Source organism: Stenella coeruleoalba (genome assembly GCF_951394435.1).
Source record: "Stenella coeruleoalba genome assembly, chromosome: 19".
Classification (NCBI taxonomy): domain Eukaryota; kingdom Metazoa; phylum Chordata; class Mammalia; order Artiodactyla; family Delphinidae; genus Stenella; species Stenella coeruleoalba.
This window is the reverse complement of record NC_137165.1, coordinates 39,446,555-39,465,623: the sequence shown is the minus strand read 5'-3', so window position 1 is coordinate 39,465,623 and position 19,069 is coordinate 39,446,555. Positions and strand designations below refer to the sequence as shown.

At 54.5% G+C, this 19,069-nt stretch overlaps 1 protein-coding gene across 2 annotated transcripts in view; it reads right to left on the bottom strand.

The window, feature by feature from the left end:
* The window catches only part of ARHGAP23 (Rho GTPase activating protein 23), a 73,343-nt gene continuing 54,274 nt past the window's right edge, over positions 1-19,069 (bottom strand). For both annotated transcript variants that reach the window (XM_079905500.1, XM_079905501.1), the window contains exons 18-24: positions 18,552-18,625; positions 18,253-18,342; positions 17,106-17,231; positions 9,893-9,934; positions 9,238-9,334; positions 7,131-7,162; positions 1-2,654 (exon numbers count right to left, since the gene is read on the bottom strand). In XM_079905500.1, coding sequence (XP_079761626.1) covers positions 1,626-2,654; positions 7,131-7,162; positions 9,238-9,334; positions 9,893-9,934; positions 17,106-17,231; positions 18,253-18,342; positions 18,552-18,625 — 1,490 coding nt within the window. In that variant the 3' untranslated portion in view covers positions 1-1,625. The remainder of the gene's footprint in view (positions 2,655-7,130; positions 7,163-9,237; positions 9,335-9,892; positions 9,935-17,105; positions 17,232-18,252; positions 18,343-18,551; positions 18,626-19,069) is intronic.

The window sequence follows — 19,069 nt, the reverse complement described above, 5'->3', positions numbered from 1 at the left end:
CCCTCCTTCCGTGGGCCACAGGTACCTCACTCTTCCCCCATCGTAGCCCCGTTCTTGCCCTCTCCTCCCTCCCAAACAAGTGAGACAGCTGACTCATGCCTCGAGGAAGGCCATTTATTTCCAAGATATAGACTATACTTTTCAGACAGGACTTTTCAGAAGCAGGAAATCTTAGTTGTCGCCTAGAGAGGTGTGTCGAGGACACAGTGAAAGGAGACATGCGGACGTGGAGCAGAGGCTTATCCAACACTGTTACAGCACTTTTTTAAATGAGCAAAACATCTTTAAAAATCCTTATAAATTCTTTATAATATGTTACACATTTAGAGACAATATTTACAATAAAGGATGAGGGAGGGAGGAGCGAGAAATCTACTTTACAGCAAATCTTTGCATAAAACAAGAGGACTGATAGACGTGGCAGTGGGTTCACAACCCCACCTGGGCTTCCCTGGAATGAGTGAGGGCGTGTGTGGGGAGGCCTGTGATCTGAGGTCTATTTACAACTTGTGGGGAGAAGAGGGGGCTGGGTCCCACCCACCCTTCCAAAAGGAGCAGCCCGGCTGAGAGCTCATCAATCAGTGTGTCCGCATGCGCGCGCACGTGCGTGCATGTTGAGTGGGGGGAGAGAGAGAGAGAGAGAGACACCAGGGATGTTTTCTACGCCCCCTCCTAAAGGGAAGAAGGTTCGGGCCTGTGTGCCTCAGCTATGGAAGGAGCAGGCACAGCTGGAAGAACAAATAGAGGGGCAAGAGGTCTAGCAGGGGTGACCGTGGACCCTCCCCAAACCGTCTGGGGAACAGGCAGATTCCCGTGGTCAAACCACTTGGGGAGTGTGATTTAGAGATTGGAAAAAGGTGGTGGTGGGGGAATAACCCTGGTGAGTCTCAGTCCTGCCTCTTGAGAAGGTTGAGAAGTCCCAACCCCCTTCTCTGGCGCCGACAAGCAGCAGGGGGGCAGGAGCCCTGTGTGCACCGAAGGCAGGGAGCCCCGGTGGGAGCTGGGTTTGAAGGGGGCAGGAGTGGCAGAAGTTGCTACTGGGAACACTTTGGGACAGTGACTACACACACTCGCACACACCACGCCCCTCCCCCCATGGACACCACCACCCTGCACCTCCTCTCCCCAGACATACATACACAACCGCCCTCCCTTAGCTGGCAGCTAGGAGCTAATTGCGGGGAGGTGGGCAGAGGAAAGGAGTGAAGAGCCAGCATCACCCACTGTCTTTTCTTTAGTCTGAGGCTTGGGGGGTCCCTATCCACGCCCCATGGCCGACAAGGGCCCCTAAGTGCGACACAAAGGCCCAGAAGGGCACACTCTGTCACTTATCCAAGGGACAGAGCACCGCCCCAGGAGCCCTGCCCAGGGCCTCAGCAGCCTAGCCCCTCTCCGTCTCCTCAGCCCCGGAGGCCCCCTCCCTCCCTCCCACTCCCACTCTGCCCGCCCCCTAGCAATTCCAGCGCACAAACCAGAGACACGGCCTCAGCGCCTCCCACTTGCACCCGGATGCTCCCAGGGGCAACAAGGCGGGGCGGAGGTGCAAGCAGAGGCGCTTCCTGGGAAACCAAGGGGCTCCGGGTGGGTCAAAGGGGCGCTCGGCGCGGGGGTGGAGGGAGGGGCGGTCACAGACACTGATGGAGGCGGGAGGCGGCCGAGCGGCGCGGGGGCTGGCTCTGCAGGGCCCCCGGCTCCCCGGGCGCGGGCGGCAACGAGGCGGCGGTCGACGGGGCCCGCGCCTTGGTGGACTCCAGGCTGCTGAGGCCCGAGTCCTTGTTGTCACTGTGCGCCCGCCCGCCCACGGGCTCCGGGGGGCCCCCTCCGCCCAGCTCCTTCCACTCGTTGAAGTTGAGGTCGGTCAGCGGGCTCTGCACCACCACCGTGTGGCGGCGCCAGCTGCTCCGGCGCCGCCGCGTCTCGGGAGACAGCGGCCGCCTCAGCCGCACCGGCAGCATATCGTCCGCGGTGCCGCGGAGGCGCAGCCGCAGCGCCTCGAGGCGCGAGGGCCGCGAGCCCAGCGCCGCCGCCGCCAGGGCCGCCGGGGGACGCAGCGACTCCTGGCTGCTGGACGAGGCGGAGCCCGGCAGCCCGACGGCTGCGCCCGCGCCCTCGCCGTCCGCTCGGCTCCGGGCCAGGCGGCGCCGCGCCAGGGTGTCGCCGGGCATCAGGTGGTGCGAGCTGAACGAGGGCTGGCGCTCCGGGAGCCCCCCGGGCCCCGCGCCGCCCTCCGTGTCCGTCTCCACGTGGCTAAGCTCGCTGCGCTCGTCGTCCGCCTCGTCCCCCGCGCCCGCTCGCCGGCCCCCGGCGCCCGAGCACACGCTGCGGTCCATGGTGGACAGGGTGGAGTAGCCCGAGACGATGGAGCGCGTGTCCGCGGCCGGCCGCTCCTCCAGCGCCGCCGGGGGGCTGAGGCGCCCGGGGGCCTCGGGGGCGGCGGCGCCCGGCCGCTGCCCCTCCGGCCGGTCCTGGGCCCCCGGCGCCGGCGCCCCCGCCCCCGCCTCGGGCTTGTGCGCCTCCTGCTCCGAGTCGTCGTCTGTGCTGCTGCCCAGCCCCCGCGCCTCCCGCCGCTTCTTCCTCTTGCGGTTGACCGCCGAGATGAAGGAGATCGCCAGCATCTCCCGGGAGTACGGCTCCTTCTTGGGGGCCCACGAGCCCTGTGCGGGAGACAGGTCAGTGTGCTGGGGGCGCCCGGAGAGCCTCAGCGCCCTCCAACGTCCCACCCCTACACCCCAACACCACAGCACCCAATCTCAACAGGTCCAAGCCCAGCACTCTCACGTCCGCTGTTCCTCCTGGACGGCTGTCCCAACTGGAGTGTCACTATGCACTCTAGAGACTACCCCTCTTCGCCCCCCTCAATCCTGAAGCCTCCTCGGCACCTCCTCCGGTCTTAATCCAGGCTCTCAGCTCTTTCCTGCGAGCTGGGGGCTGGTTTCTCACCTCGCCCCAACTTTCAATCCATTCTCTACATCCAGTGCTGCATAAATCCTTTTAGACACAGCTCTCCTAATAATAGACTCGCAACAGCGAATGACACTCGACAGTTTGAACCCATTTCACATATACTATTCTGGGTTATAATACCAGAGCCTGCAGGGACCTTTCTCGGACCACAGCTCCTCCCTCCCTCCCTCGCCTGCCACTCACTCACCTGGGAAACCTGACTTTCCACCTACTCAGTAGGTACAGGCCTCTCCAGGGCAACCCGCCCAAGCTCATTTCCTTTCCCACCGCACCCCATGCCATTTCCACCGTCCCATCAGCGCCCCACCCTGACAATCCCCAACCCCAGATCAATCCAACCACCAGCTCTGTTGCCAAAAGTGGCTTAAAAATCCCGCACAATCCGCTGGTTTGGATTGAAGCCGCTCCCAAACTGTGATTTACAGCCCCACGGTGGGCAACTTTCAGCCACTGCTCTCATTGCTGAGCCCCGTGGGTGTTTTTTGGTCCTGGCCTTCCAGGATCCCCCAGCAGAGCCCAAGCTGCCCATCACTGCCTCCTCCGACCTGGTTTTTAATCCTCCCTTTCTGGCCTCTCCTCTCTTGGGAGGCTCTTCTTCCTCCTCTTACTCTTAAGAAGCCGTGTTCCCAGGGCTCTGTTCTCAGCCTCTGTCCTCTCTCCCTGGGGACATCCTGCTCCCGAGGTCTCCCTTGGCCAACACCAAACTCTGTCTCTTGAGCTCCAGAACTCTTCTTCCAACTGAATCTGTCGCTACCAAGGTGTCTGCCAGCACCTGAAACTCACCTATCTGGAACCACATTATGGTCCCTACCCCAAACTACCTCCATTCATGTCCCCAGCTCAGGGTGATTTCTCTGCCTCCTCCCTCTTCCCTCCTCATCATCCTCTGTTCAGACCCTCACTCTGCATTTTCTGGGCCCTTCTGCCCTCTCCTAATAGAACTCCCTGCCTCCACCCTAGCCTCACTCCAGCCCTTCCTCCTCAGGAGCCCTTAGTCCTTCTAAGGCAAGGCAGGAATCTAATCGCCTCCAGACTCTGCAGGACCCCACCCCCACCAGGATAAAGCACAGACACAGGGCCCTTCACAACCTGCCTAGTGCCCCCCCTGCCCCAACACAGCCTTCACTCTGGCGATGCTGCCCTCCGACCCCTCCCTCGATAGGACTAGCACTGGCAGCCCTTAGTCCCACCCCACCCCCCCACCCTATTTATGGGATGAGCTCTTACTCCCTCTAGGAGGCCCAGCTCAAACACGGCATTCTCTATACAGCAACCTCCCACCCAGCTCTCCCTTTGGCTGATCTGGGAAATCTCTTCTTCTCTTCTCATAGGCCTTTGAAACTACACATACACCAGCTCTTCTCATGTCAGAATAGCTTTGTTTCCATATCATCTATTATCAAACGCTGAGTTCTCTGAGGGCAAGGTCAGTGGCTTATTTGTGTTTGCATCCATGACTCCTAGTACAGTGCCTGTCACATAACAGGCACTTGAGAAATGTTAAGTGAATGGGGTGAATGGGGTCCCCTGAACATAAAAAGCCCTGTAGAAACGGATGCTGGGACTGGCCCCCAGCTGGGCTGAAATGACCTGCCCTTGCATCCCTTCTCAGGGGTCACCTCCTGATTCAGCTGCAGCGTAACAGGCACACCTCGGAGATACTGCAGGCTCAGTTCCAGACTACAGGAATACGGCAAATACTGCAGTAAAGCGAGTCACATGAATTTTTTTGTTTCCCGGAGCATATAAAAGTTATGCGTACACTGTAGTCTGTTCAGCGTGTGCTAGCATTATGGCTAAAAAAAAGTACAGCCTTTAATTTAAAAATACCTTATTGCTGGGCTTCCCTGGTGGTACAGTGGTTGGGAGTCCGCCTGCCAAGGCAGGGGACACGGGTTCAAGCCCTGGTCCAGGAGGATTCCCCCATGCCACGGAGCGACTATGCCTGTGTGCCACAACTACTGAGCCTGCGAGCCACAACTACTGAAGCCCACGTGCCTAGAGCCCGTGCTCCACAACAAGAGAAGCCACCGCAATGAGAAGCCCGCACACAGCAATGAAGAGTAGCCCCTGCTCGCTGCAACTAGAGAAAAGCCAGCACGCGGCATCGAAGATCCAACGCAGCCAAAAATAAAATAAAATAAATTTATAAAAAAAATACTTTATTGCTACAGAATACCATTATCTGAGCCTTCAGGGAGTCGTAATTTTTTGCAATAGTAACATCAAAGTTCACTGATCACAGATCACCGTAACGAATATAATTATCATGAAAAGGTTGAAATATCGCAAGAATTATCAAAAACGTGACACAGACATGAAGTGAGCAAATACTGTTGGAAAAATGGTTCCAAGAGACTTGCTCAACATAGGGTGGCCACAAACCTTCAATTTGTTTAAAAAAAAATGCGGTATCTGTGAAGCACGATAAAGGAAAGCGCAAGAAAACGCGGTGTGTTTGTAGTGGATGGAGACATAGAGCTGCCTCCCGTGGCCAGCCGGAGCCTGTCAGCGATTCAGGATTCACAGGCGTGCAGCTCCTGGGCTGTGTCTGCCCACACGGCACGACTCCAGAAGGCACCACCTGCAGCACTGCTATGACCAGCGTGAGGCACATGGTGGCCAGCACCGCTTTCTGCCTCTGCTCTCTGAGAGACCTGAGAGGCCGCTGGGATCATCTGATCAAATTACCCTCCCATCCTGGCTAGTTACAGAAGCAATGAGGTCAGAATGGTCACTTTCAGGGAATGCAGAGGTCAGCAGGTTCACATAAAGGTTGAGGGGTCAGTCCAGGAGAGGCTACAGGAAACCAGGGGTCTAGCACGAGCAAGGGGTGGAGGTGATCAGGAGCTAGATTCAGGTCACTATAATGAACTTGCTCCCCGCCACAGCAGTCTTGTGATGGAGTGAGCTCCCCATCACCAGAGGTGTGCAGGCAGAGGCTCTATGGAGAGGTTACAGGGGTCCTCTGCACCAGACTAGAGCAGCCTTCTTTCTGTCCAGTGCTTTCATCTGACACATAATGAGCACCTGCTTGGTGTCAGGCACACTGATCTCACTGGGACTCAGCCAGTGCTTAGAGATCCAGAGAGAAATGAGCCCAGTTTGACCAGCCAACATTTAGTTGACTCCACTACTACGGACAGAACTGTTCCCCCATCAAATTCATATGACGAAGCCCTAACCCCCAATGTGATAGTATTTGGGGTCTTTGGGAGGTAATTAGGTTTAGATGAGGTCATGAGGGTGGGGCCCTTATGGTGGAATTAGTGCCCTTACAAGAAGAGACACCAGAGAGCTTGCTGTTTCTCTCGCATGCATGCTCGATTTCTGCTTGCCATATGAAGACACAGTGAAAAGGCAGCCGTCTACAAGACAGGAAGAGTGCTTCCACCAGAAACTGACCATGCTAACATCTTGATCTTGGACTTCTAGCCTCCAGAACTGTGAGAAAATAAATTTCTGTTGTTTTAAGCCACCCAGTCTATAGTATTTTGTTATGGCAGCCTGAGCTGATTAAGACACACTCCTGGCCTTTGGGCTGCCTGGGGCAGGCATCCTGGCCTTACTGGTTCTGTCTCACAGGGCAGGCTCTGGAGCAGGCAACTCACTGCCTGTGAGACCTGGTTCAAAGAACCGGCTTGGGTTTCATTGTTTTCAATTTCATTGATTTCTGTTCTTATCTTTATTATTTCCTTCCTTCTGTTGGCTTTGGGCTCTGCAAAGACCTTAAAAAATAATTATTATATCAGACATATTTGTTGTTAACCCCACATTGGAGGATAACTCTTATCCCCATAAATAGTATGAGCAAGCTGAGGATCAGAAAGAGGTTAAGTAACTTGCCCAATGTCCCAAAGCTACTAAGTAGTGGAGCCAGGGCTCAGGCCCAGGACTGTCTGTGCTTCTAACTGCTGAGCAACACTGCCTCCAGGCCACCTAACTCCCAAGCCGGATCCTCTACTACAGCAGTTACCTCCCCAAGCACTGCCAAGGTGAGCGACTTCTCAGCTTACCTTGGACACTCGGTATTTCCCACCTTCCTTCCCAGTGACTATCAATCTTCTTCAAGGCTCCAATCACAATTCTCCCAACTCCCTTGACCAAAAAGCAAAGTGGGCTGGCTTGTACAGGGATATAACTTTCAGAATTGCCGTGGCACTTACCTTGGACTTGGCTGAACTACAGGTGGTAGAATCTGTTGTTGAGAAAGGAAAGAAAAATGAAAGTTGGATTGAGCAACAGAAGACTGAGTCTTGTAAACACAGTTCCCTCTCCTCAAAGGCTTCAGAAACCAGGGAGTTTGGAAACCTGAGCTCTCCCCAGATCCTGGGAGTGTGATGGGCCTCTGATGTCACTTCCTATGGGATAAGGATGGAGCAGAGAAGGATGTCAGTAACCACTTCCTTTTGAGGCAGAAAGTGACATCAGGCTGCCAGCCACTGGACCCTCATTTGCTCAGGGTTAAGAGCAAGGGGGACTTTTCTTTGGCCTAGTTCCTCTCCCCTCCCCTCCTATCCCTGTTACTCTGAAGCACTGGAGAGAAAATGCCAAATATCAGATGCAGTTCACGGAAACCACAACAATGAAACACATCAAATCACAGATGCTCTGGAGAAATGGAGACCACACGGTGCACAGAGAGGTGGATGCCCTAGATCCACCCTCCCCCCAGCCCCACTCCCAGGCATGAGGGGGCAGAGGGACCGTGTGAATGGTGCAGGACAGGGCAGACAGGAAGTGGGCGGGGCAGGAAGTAGAGAGGGCTGGTGATTGCAGCCTGGAGAGGTTCCACCTCCAGACCTGAGGTCAGTCTGCCCTCGTGGGGCACGGCTGCTGTTAATAATCAGTTACGAAGGGATGTGGGTCCCACTCCCCTAATATCACTGGGGTGGAGAAGGAACCAGAAACAAGTCCTGGCAGTGCTGTCTCCAGGACTGGGGAGGGAGCAGGCCGATCCCAGGATCTCCCGGGGTCCCAGGGGGCAGTGGGCAGGTGCGGTTAATCCACACTCTCCAGCAAGCAAGTTAGATGCCTCCTCCCCAGCCCTCCCCTGCACACAGTGAGAAGAGCAGACGGGCCAACCACACGGCGACACACACGGGGCAGGAGAGTGGCAGCAGGTGATTAGAAGAGACCGGGGGGGGGGGTCCTCTCTGCCATCCCCACCCCCCATGTTCTCTGACCCCCTCCCCAGCCTGCCTCTTGCAACTAGGGGTGCTGTGGTATGCCTCTGTCAGAGACAGAAGCAGTCAAAATACTAAGGGCGGGTCACCCACAGGTGGTAGGAGTTAGTGGCTTGAGCCAAGAAGGGACTGGCCGTTCCTTTGGCCCTGGACTCCTCCGCTATGATAAGGCCAGAGGCCTGGAAGCAGGACTTAGGGGCTGAGTAGCCAGGGGCTCTGATTTCGGAAGCAGGAAGAGCCAGCCCTTGGAGGCGGCTGAGGCAGGAGCTATAGATATACAGAGGCTTCCAGGGTAGCATCCCTGGTGTCCGGAGACGCTGGGTCCCACTACCAGCAAGCGTCCCCCACCCAGATAACCAGAAGTGGCCGAACTCGGCAGAGAGAAAGCCACAGAGCGTGGGGGACTGCAGGAGGGCAGCCATGCAGTGCCCAGACTTCCTGGCAAGAGGGACCAGACGTGGCTCCAACAAGTGCCTCCTTCCTCCTGAGAAGGGGCTTCTGGATGGGACGTGGGTGGGGGTAAGTTGTTAACAACTGTGGGTAACTGGCATGTCAGGGTGAGGCCCTCCTGGCCCCGGACCGTCCTGCCTGCCCCTCGTGCCTGCCCAGCCTTCTTATAATCACCCGCCACTGTTAGTGACCGAGGCCGCGATGCCACACTGTACCCGTTAAATCTCCAACAGGTCCGCTGGAGGAGGGAAGGGGAGGAGGAGAGAAGGGGCAGGATCCAGGGGATAGGGGGAGAGCACAGGGAGAAGAGGGAGGAGGGGTGGAGGGGTGCAAGGAGAAAAGGAAGAAAAATTAAAAAGAGGAACGTGCCCAGGACACAGCCCATGAGAAATAAAAAGCTCAGGAAAGCAATCAGTGAAAACAAAGCCCCTACCCAGCCCGGCGCGGGCACGGCTGAGGCGCGAGGAGGCAGCACATGGGCAGGCTGGGCCTCCCCAGAGAGGCAGAAGGCCCCACCACAGCCCAGGCCAGCGGCGCGGGCAGGAGCAGGGAAGCTGGGCCCCTGGCCAGCCATCTGGGACCCTCGGGAATGCAGATCCCACCCCCTCTCCACCCCTTCCCAGGCCCCTGCTCTCACCTGAGCCTGGCTCACCAGGGGGCACTGTCCTGCCAATGTTAGGCAGGAGGTACTCGATGTTTGGCACTGACTGAGGCTCCCTGTCGTCCACAGGGGTCTGCAAACAGAAGGAGGGTCAGCCAGCACAGCCTCAGTTGTCTGACTGCAGACCCGACGGAACGGGGAACCCTGAGGACAGGGCGCAGGTCTCCTCCATCAGACCGGGGCTCACCCGTGCAGGGACCGTCTCCTTCATCAGCCAGGCGCTCGAGTGCAGGTCCTACGTGTCCCCCATTAGACTGTTTCGTGCCTCCCCCCCACACCTTGGCTGGACCCTAAAGGCCGGAGCTGTGACTCCCTCATCAGACTGGACCTTCCTAAGCCCTCTATCCTCCTCGTAAGATTGGAGGACAGGGTCTGCCTTTGCTACTGGACTAAGTTTCCTTAGGGCAAGGCCTCTATCTCCCCCTCAGACTGGGGCTCATGAAGGTGAGGACTGTTGTCTCCCATCAGATTGGAGGCTCCAGAGGAGAGGGCTTATGTTCCTTCCATCAGACTGGGATGTCCCAAGGGCAGGGACCTTCCCCTGCTTCAGTCTTGCTGCCCACCCCTCCCACCTGGGACGAGGGCCCACCATCGACCAGACCCCACCCCACGGGCCCTCTGCACCACTCACTCTCTCTCCCTTGTCCTCGTTGTCGCTGAAGAACCAGTCTGACTGCAGAGGAGACAAAAGGAAGTGATGAAATCAGCGTGGGAAGGAGCTGAGGGAAGACAGGGAGACACGGGCTCCCAACCTGCTCAGTTCAGAGGACCCACTCAGACACACCTGATGGAAAAGTCTGGACCCCAGTGTGGAAAGGAAATGCAGCCTGGAGTGGGAGAAGGCCTGAGCACAGATGGATGGCTGGCTCAGGGAGAGCTTCTCTTTGCCTGTTTTTCACTAAACACAGTCCCCTGCACGTCACCTGAAGCGAGGGGGCAGCAGCGCCATCTAGTGCCAGCCAGGTCCACTGCGGGGACAAGGCCAGCCGCGGTGGCTGTAGCTGCATGTACCCGACACCAGCCTAGGCTCCACACTGACAACAGGGGTGGAACCCGCCCACCTCCCCGGAAAAGGCAAGTGCCTAGAGGGAGGTGTTAGGAGGTTCCCTGAGGGGCAGGCAGGCAAGGTTTTCTCCTAAATGCCAAACAGAATAGAAAATAAAGTAATAATCCCACTCAAATATATTTTGTGAAATTTGAGAATCTTGAAGATAAAACTCTAAAAGTTGGGCTTCCCTGGTGGCGCAGTGGTTGAGAGTCCGCCTGCCGATGCAGGGGACACGGGTTCGTGCCCCGGTCCGGGAAGATCCCACATGCCGCAGAGCGGCTGGGCCTATGAGCCGTGGCCGCTGGGCCTGTGCGTCTGGAGCCTGTGCTCCACAACGGGAGAGGCCACAGCAGTGAGAGGCCCGCGTACCGCAAAAAAAACCCAAAAAACTCTAACTCTAAAAGTTTTCTGAGGAACAAAAACAGATTGCTCACACGTGAACAAGTATCAGCTTTAACTAGAACTTTCAGCAGCAACAGACACAAGAAGACAAGGAAGTAATATTTTTGATGTGTTTCTGAACAAGTGCAGGGATTTTGAACCTAGAACTTTATACCTTGCTAAGCTCTCATTTAAATTTGAGTGTGAAATAAAGCTATTCTAAGACATCAGGAAGTTTGCTACTCAAAGACTATCTTAACCGAGTACATGAGCAAGTAAAGAAATGAATCCAGGACGGAACAAGAAGTTCTAAGAAGTAAGGATGGATAATAGCGTAGAAAAGTCAACTGTTATCAAACTAAGCAATGATGCACACACACACGTACAAACACAGACAAAGTATACCCATGACAATCTGGAATTCAAATTCTGAGGGAGAAACCAGTGACAGGTGAAAGTACACTAAGGTACTTGGCTTTTAGATGTGCTAGAAGGAAGATGTGGATACTGATAAGCTCTAGAAATTGATAGTAAAAATTAAACGTAACTACAGGCTTTTGCAATTGTATCATTCAACGTAAGTATGGGTTTTATAAATTATGTAAGTTTTATATCAGGAAAATAAAATGAACCCATCCAAAGCAAGGTAGAAAAGACCAAAAAAAGGAAATAAAATGAAAATGTAGTAAACAGAAAATGACATTTAAGATGGCAGAAATAAGCCCTGACAGGAACTTCCCTGGGGGCGCAGTGGTTAAGAATCTGCCTGCCTATGCAGGGGACACGGGTTCGAGCCCTGGTCTGGAAAGAACCCACATGCCTCAGAGCAACTAAGCCCGTGCACCACAACTACTGAGCCTGCACTCTAGAGCCCGTGAGCCACAACTACTGAGCCCATGCGCCACAACTACTGAAGCCCGTGTGCCTAGAGCCCATGCTCCGTAACAAGAGAAGCCGCCGCAATGAGAAGTCCATGCACCACAACGAAGAGTAGCCCCCGCTCGACGCAACTAGAGAAAACCTGTGTGCGGCAACAAATGCAATGCAGCCAAAAATTAAATAAATAAATAAGTCCTGACAGTACAGAAATTACAAAAAAGTAAATGAGCTAAGCTCACTAACTGAAAGTTAAAACACACAGAATGTTATATATATTTAAGGATATCCTTATACTTAAAATTAGCATCTAGAAGGTGGATTGAAAATACACACATTAACCTATCAGAGTGGTAATTATTGGGGGGTGGGCAGAGTGGGCTTTGGAATGAGGCAGGGAAACAAGGAGACTTGCAAGGTTGATTATGACCTTGGGCCATGAACCTCAATCATTATTCATCATGATCAGGCATATGATTAACTCAAATAAGACAGAAGAGAAACAAGAGACAGAAGAGAAAAGAGAGATAGAGGATGAGGGAGAAATGCAGGATCTGGAGTCAGCTTCGGGCTTAAGTCCACATCGGGTAAATTACCTCTCTATTTACTTATCTTTAAAATGGGCATAATGTATGAGTATCTACTTCTAAAACTGTGGTGAGGATTAAAATAAAATACTGTATGGCTGTTATCTAAAAGACAGGAAATAAATAACAAGTGTTGGCAAGGATGTGGAGAAAAGGGAACCCTCCTACACTGTTGGTGGGAATGTAAATTGGTGCAGCCACTATGGAAAACAGTATGGTGGGTCCTCAAGAAATTAAAAATAGAACTACCATATGACCCGGCGAATCCACTTCTGGGTATTTATCCGAAGGAAACAAAAACACTAACTTGAAAACATACATGCGTCCCCATGTTCGTTGCAGCATTATTCACCACAGCCAAGACATGGATGCAACCTAAGTGTCCATCAATGGATGAATGGATAAAGAAAATGTGCATATACTGTATGTGTGTGTATACACACACGCACACACACATATGCAGTAGAATATTATTCAACAATTTAAAAAAGGAAATCGGGCTTCCCTGGTGGCGCAGTGGTTGAGAGTCCGCCTGCCGATGCAGGGGACGCGGATTCGTGCCCCGGTCCGGGAGGATCCCACATGCCGCAGAGCGGCTGGGCCCGTGAGCCATGGCCGCTGAGCCTGTGCATCCGGAGCCTGTGCTCCGCAACGGGAGAGGCCACAACACTGAGAGGCCCCCATACCGCAAAAAAAAAAAAAAAGGAAATCTTGCCATTTGCAACAACATGGATGAAACTTGAGGGCATTATGCTAAAGTGAAACGACAGAGAGAGACAAACACTGTATGATCTCACTTATATGTGGCATAAGAAACCCCCAAATTATCCAAGTTCATAGATGCAGACAACAGACTGGTGGTTGCCAGAGGTGAGGGGGTGGAGGGTGGTTGAGATGAGTGAAGGCAGTCAAAGAGTACAAACTCCCAGTTATAAAATGAGCAAGTCCTGGGGATGTAATGTGCATCATGGTGACTATAGCTAATAACACTACTGTATATTTGAAAGTTTCAAAGAGAGTAGATCTTGAAAGTTCTCATCACAAGAAAAAAGAACTTGTCACTGTGTGTGGTGATGGATGTTAACTAGACCTATTGTGCTGATCGTTTCACAATCTATACAAATATTGAATCATTATGTTATACACCTGAAACTAATATAATGTATGTCAACTACATCTCAATTTAAAAAACAAAAAAGAAATACCATATGTAAAACATTTAGTACAACACATTAATGTATAATAAATGTTAGCTCTTTTTTTTTTTTTGCGGTACGCGGGCCTCTCGCTGCTGTGGCCTCTCCCGCTGTGAAGCACAGGCTCCGGACACTCAGGCTCAGTGGCCATGGCTCATGGGCCCAGCCGCTCCACGGCATGTGGGATCTTCCTGGACCGGGGCACGAACCCGGGTCCCCTGCATCGGCAGGCGGACTCTCAACCACTGCGCCTTCCTGGACCGGGGCACGAACCCGGGTCCCCTGCATCGGCAGGCGGACTCTCAACCACTGCGCCACCAGGGAAGCCCAATGTTAGCTATTATTAATAAAAGGTGCAGTCCCCGGAGACAGGCTGCCCAGAGGGAGCCCTAAGAAGCCAGCCTCTAACTCGGGTTTGAGGGAAACTAAAAGTGCTCTGGGAACCTGGAAGTCTACAGGAAGCTTCCGGGTGGCCCATGGTTCTCTGGAAGAATTCATGCTAGCTCATGCCACCCGGCTTTTGCCCATGCTGTTCCCTCTGCCTGGAACATTCTTTCTCCCTTCTCTGCCTGGCTAAATTCTTTGTGTCTTTCAAAAACTCCCTGACTATAGTCCCAGCTCTACGCCCAGGGCTGGGTTGGGTCTTTCCACGGGGCTTCCCTGGACATAGCCCAGAGCATGAAGAAGTGATGTCTTCAGAGCAGGGCCTGAGTTCCATTCATCTCTGTGTTCCCAGCACCTGCGTTTGTATCTGGCATGGAATGACGATGGTGGTGGTGGTGGTGATGATGATAGTTAACTTTTTTTTTTGGGGGGTGGTGGTGGCACGCCGTGCAGCTTGTGGGATCTTAGTTCCCCAACCAGGGATCAAACCTGGGCCCCTGGCAGTGAGAGTGTGGAGTCCTAACCACTGGACCGCCAAGTAATTCCAAGAGCTAACTCTTATATCACACTACCTAACCAGGCACCATTTTAAGTGCCTTACAGATAACGACTCATGCAACCTCAATAACATTGTGGGGTAAGTACTATTATTATCTCCACTTTACAGGTGAGGAAACGGAGGCACAAAAAGAATAAGTACTTGTCCAGGGTCCCACAGCATATAAGGAGCAGAGCCAGGGTTCAACCTCAGGCAGGCTGGCTCCAGAGGCAGTGCCCTGAACCTCTACACCGGTGCTTCTCAACTGGGGCGACTCTGCCCCCCGAGGGGGCATTTGGCAATGTCCTGAGACACTTTCAATTGTCGCAAGTGGAGGGATGCTCCTGGTATCTGGCCAAGAGGTGCTGCTAAACGTGCTATAAGCCACAGGACAGCCCCCCACAAAGAAGAATGATCTGGCCCCAGAGGTCACTAGTGCCAGGCTGAAAAATCCCAGGGTACACATGGTAGGAATCAGCACGTGTGCCGAGTGAACAAATGAACAAACGGCTTGGCACGGTCTTCGTTTGGGCTCCAGCTGACTCAGTAAACGTGAGTATGAGCTAGCTGCTGACTTGCTCATGGGCAGCTGAACAGCCGGGTTTGCTCATCTCCATTCTGCCATTATCTTGCCGTGTGACCCCGGGCAAGTCACTGCTCCTCTTTAGGCCTCAGTATCCACCCTCTGTACGAGGCAAGGTCAGCTCTGCTGCCTTAAGGCCCCTTCCAGCTCTGCTGTCCAAGCGTTCCACAGAAACCAGGAGTCCTAGGCAGGGAGGCCCGGTGATGGTTGCAGCTGAAACTCCCAGCAGGAGGTCATGTCGCCCATGAACTCCAACCGTCCACTGAGTGGGCAGGGGTTCAGAGCCAGAGCCAGAGCAGTCTCTGTCACAAGTCCCACCCTGCCTGAGTTCGTGACTACACCGCTCCCTGGCTGCAGAGCCTCTTACGTGGGCGGGCTCAGTGAGCTCAATGTGAATTGAGGGGGTAGCTCATTCCCTCGACAATAGTCCAGGGCCGATTATGTTCTAATGCCAAGGGGGCAGAGAATGGAGGGTTGCACGCTCAGTTAGTTCCCAGGAAGGAATCCCTCAGTGGGAAAGCCCAGACTGGCAATAACCGCCACAGCAATTCATTCATTCATTCATTCATTCATTCATTCAACAAACACTGAGTGTTCGCCATGTGCCAGGCTCTAGGCTTGGTGCTGGGATTACACGTATGAAGGAGACTGATGCGCTCCGTATCCCCCAACCCTGCCCAGAGGAGGAGCTGCCGTTGGCTGGGCACTTCCCCCGGGGCCCTAAGGGAGGGTAAGTGGACACACTTTGGGCCTTCCTTCTCCCTGAAGACTGCTGTTCCTGACATCCCAGCTGACCACAGGCCTTGGGCTTCCTGGGGCTTCACTAGGAGCCAGGGCTTCACTCCCAGCTTCACTAGGAGCCTCTCCTCCCCACTGCCCCGCCCCCGCAAAGCATACACTCATGGGGACCCCGACGGCTCCCTGTTGGTTTGGGGAGCTGAACTTTTCCAAGAGAGACAGGCTTCCCCAGACCAAGGCCACATCAGGATCCCTGACATTGCTCACCAGCCCTGGCCTCCCTGACAGCTCTGGAGTGGGCCTCCGGGCTGGTGATCCCAATGTTAGAGTGCGAACAGGCCTCGACATACCCTCTTATGGCTCAGGGCCCTGACACGTGGTGAAGGAAGGAAACAAGCAGACGAGGCCAGCCAGCATGACCAAAGTCCACCCATGGCCTCGCTCAGCTAACTCTGACCAATCTCCCTCACTCCAAAGCCCCCAGGAGTCAGACCTCCCAGTTGGTTGGGGAGTAAAGCACAGGCTTTGGTCAAACAGTCCTGGCTTAAAATCCCAGGGCTGCTACTTATTAGCTGTGTGACCTTGAGCAAATCACTTTGCCTCTCTGAGTCCCCCAGTTTCCTCATCTGTAAAATGGGAGTAACATGACCTGGTTTCCCTTCCCTAAAGTGTTTATGAGGTAGGGGAGGCTGAGGTTTCCCTTCCCTTGACCAGCTGCCAATCTTATTTCTCCTGGCAGGAGGGTTCTGGTTCCATTCTTTGTGGACTAGACCACAGGCCACACCAAGATCTGGAAATGGAAAAATCTATGATTCATAAAAACATCCCTGAGGGCCCCAGAAGGGGGTGGTGCTGCCCTGGGTTTGGCTCTGGAAAACCAAGGTCTCCTGCGCCCTCTGCTGGCCACTCTGGGTTCTCATCCCGTGGTGGATAACAATAAGAATTCTTAGAAACACCAGGCTCATGGGGCCTCCAGGCAGCCGTGAGAGGAAGGTGACCAGCCCAAGACACACTGAACATGCAGCCAGGATCCTGCCCCAGCCCATCATCCGCCCTGCGACATCCGCCTCCCCCTATCCCGGGCATCACCATTTTCTCCCTGAAGTCTCAAGTGGGCCTGCAGGGAGAGCTCTGTCCCTACCTCTGCACCTGTCTGCCCATTTCTGCCAGGACACCTCTCCTGGGGGCCACCTTCTGAAGGCATCCCTTCTTTCACCCCTTCTGCCCTCCAACCTGGCAGCACCTTTCCCTGACCTTCCTCCTCCCTCCGACCCTCACATGCATCTTGGAAGCTCAGGGCCTCCTGATTCTCCTGCTGGGGATGCAATATCCCGGAAAGACGGGGGTTCAGGACCCATTCCCGTCTGGCCTTAAAATGCAGCCTACTGCCTCTGAAGGGCACCCACCATCTCAGCAGCATTTCATTCAGCTGCCTCATCCTTCCCCGAGCACATCCACCCAGGCAAGCGGGAGCCGGGTGCCCAGGGGGACTTGGGCCAGGGCAGCTGCTTACGTGCTGGATCAGCGTCTCCACAATCTTGTAGCGGTCAGGCATGTGGGTCACCATATCCGCCATGTTGTCCTCGGACGTCCTCACCAGCGTTGGCCCGAAGACTAGGGCCAGGTTCCGGGGCTCCATCTGGGCAGGGGAGGGAAGCGGATGAGCATCAACACCCCTGTGAGCTCTGACTTCCAGCACCCCAGGCCTCCCTCACTCTGGGCCCTCAGGCCCCCAGCCCGACCCCATCCTGAGCTGACCCTGGCTTAGGGGCCAGATGCCTCCTTGCTGGGCATGGAGGTGCCTGGTAAGTAGAGAACAGGCCAGCTTTCAGCCCCACTCACGCCAGTCCCGGCGCTCATGGGCAGTTCCCCACCTGCACACCCACGCTATGCTTGCTCGCAGTGGGAGAAGCCAGAGTGAGGACCCATGGGAAGTTCCAAGGGTGTTTTAGGACCGGGAGGAATCCTATACCTCCTCTCAGTTCCCCCACCCCTCCACCGCAGAATCAGAAGATATAAGGGGTTTGCTTAGGAAAAGGTAACACAAGGGATCTGAGCTAGATCAGAGGATAGATCTCCATCAGACCCAGGGCTCTGAGGCTCTCTGCTTCAGAGGGAAGACCCTCAGAAATTCAGGAGATGGCTCTCCAGGGAGAAGCACGGGCCAGTATGCAGGGAAGGGGTGGGGACAGAACAACCCTTAAGAAGGAGGGCGTGGCCAGAGGGGCTTGAGATGATCTAACCTGGAGGAGCTTAGAATATGCTGAGGAGGGACTTCCCTGGTGGCACAGTGGTTAAGAATCCACCTGCCAGTGCAGGGGACACGGGTTCGAGCCCTGGTCTGGGAAGATCCCACACGCTGCGGAGCAACTAAGCCCGTGCGCCACAACTACTGAGCCCATGTGCCACAACTACTGAAGCCTGCGCACCTAGAGCCCGTGCTCTGCTACAAGAGAAGCCACCGCAAGGAGAAGCCTGCGCACCACAACAAAGAGTAGCCCCCGCTAGATGCAACTAGAGAAAGCCCGCGCGCAGCAACAAAGACCCAACACAGCCAAAAATAAATAAATAAATAAATTTATTAAAAAAAAAAAAGAATATGCTGAGGAGACCCTGGTAGGCTTCCCTCCCCCACACTTCACATCAGGGCCTCCACCCACCTTGTTTTTCTCCGAGTGGTCAGCTATGGTCTTCAGATGGCCCACGAGGAATTTGAGTGTTTCATAGTAATGTCCTGGCAGATCCCGGATCTGGGTGGGAGAAAGAAGGGGCGTGGGACCAGGGTGTGATGACCTCCACCTCCCCACCGTACCCCAAAGGGGCTCCGCTGCCATATCTCAGTGGGTCTGGGATCCCCCCTCGCATAGATGGAGAAACTGAGGCCCTGAGGGGAGAAGGGCTTGCTGAGGTGCTCGCCCTGCGCAGTCTGCCCTTTGCCCAGCAGCACCCCTCTCCTCACCAGCTTCCGCAGAGTCTGCATCCGCTCCCTCGAATCTTCAATGCGATTGGCCTCGATGAAGTCATTGTATTTGTCTAGAACACAGTGAGAACTCTTTAGAGAGGTGGGCCTCCAGGCTGAGGAGGCCCTGCCGGGAGGTCAGTGTTTTGTGCCGAGGCTGTTCCAGTCTGGGGGGGACTCTGTGGCCTTGTGTTCATGTGACCAAACCCACCACGGCTGCCCTCAGGTGCACAGCTGACCTGGGATAGCCCAGGTGTGTTTGTTTGGGAAGAAATAAGATCTCAGCTGCCTACTGATCCTGGAAAAGGGGTCCCTGCCCCAGCCTCCAGGACAAGGACACCACAAGGTTGGAAGAGAAAAGAGAAGGTTACCTAGAAAGAGGGAGGGGTCTTTCAGCCTCCAAATACCCTTCCCCCTCTGTGTCAACGTTCCCCCAACTCCCTTCAGAAAAAGTCCATGGGAAACTTTAAAAAATGGGATGTGTTAAGTTTATCCTAAAACTCATCTGGAAGAATGAT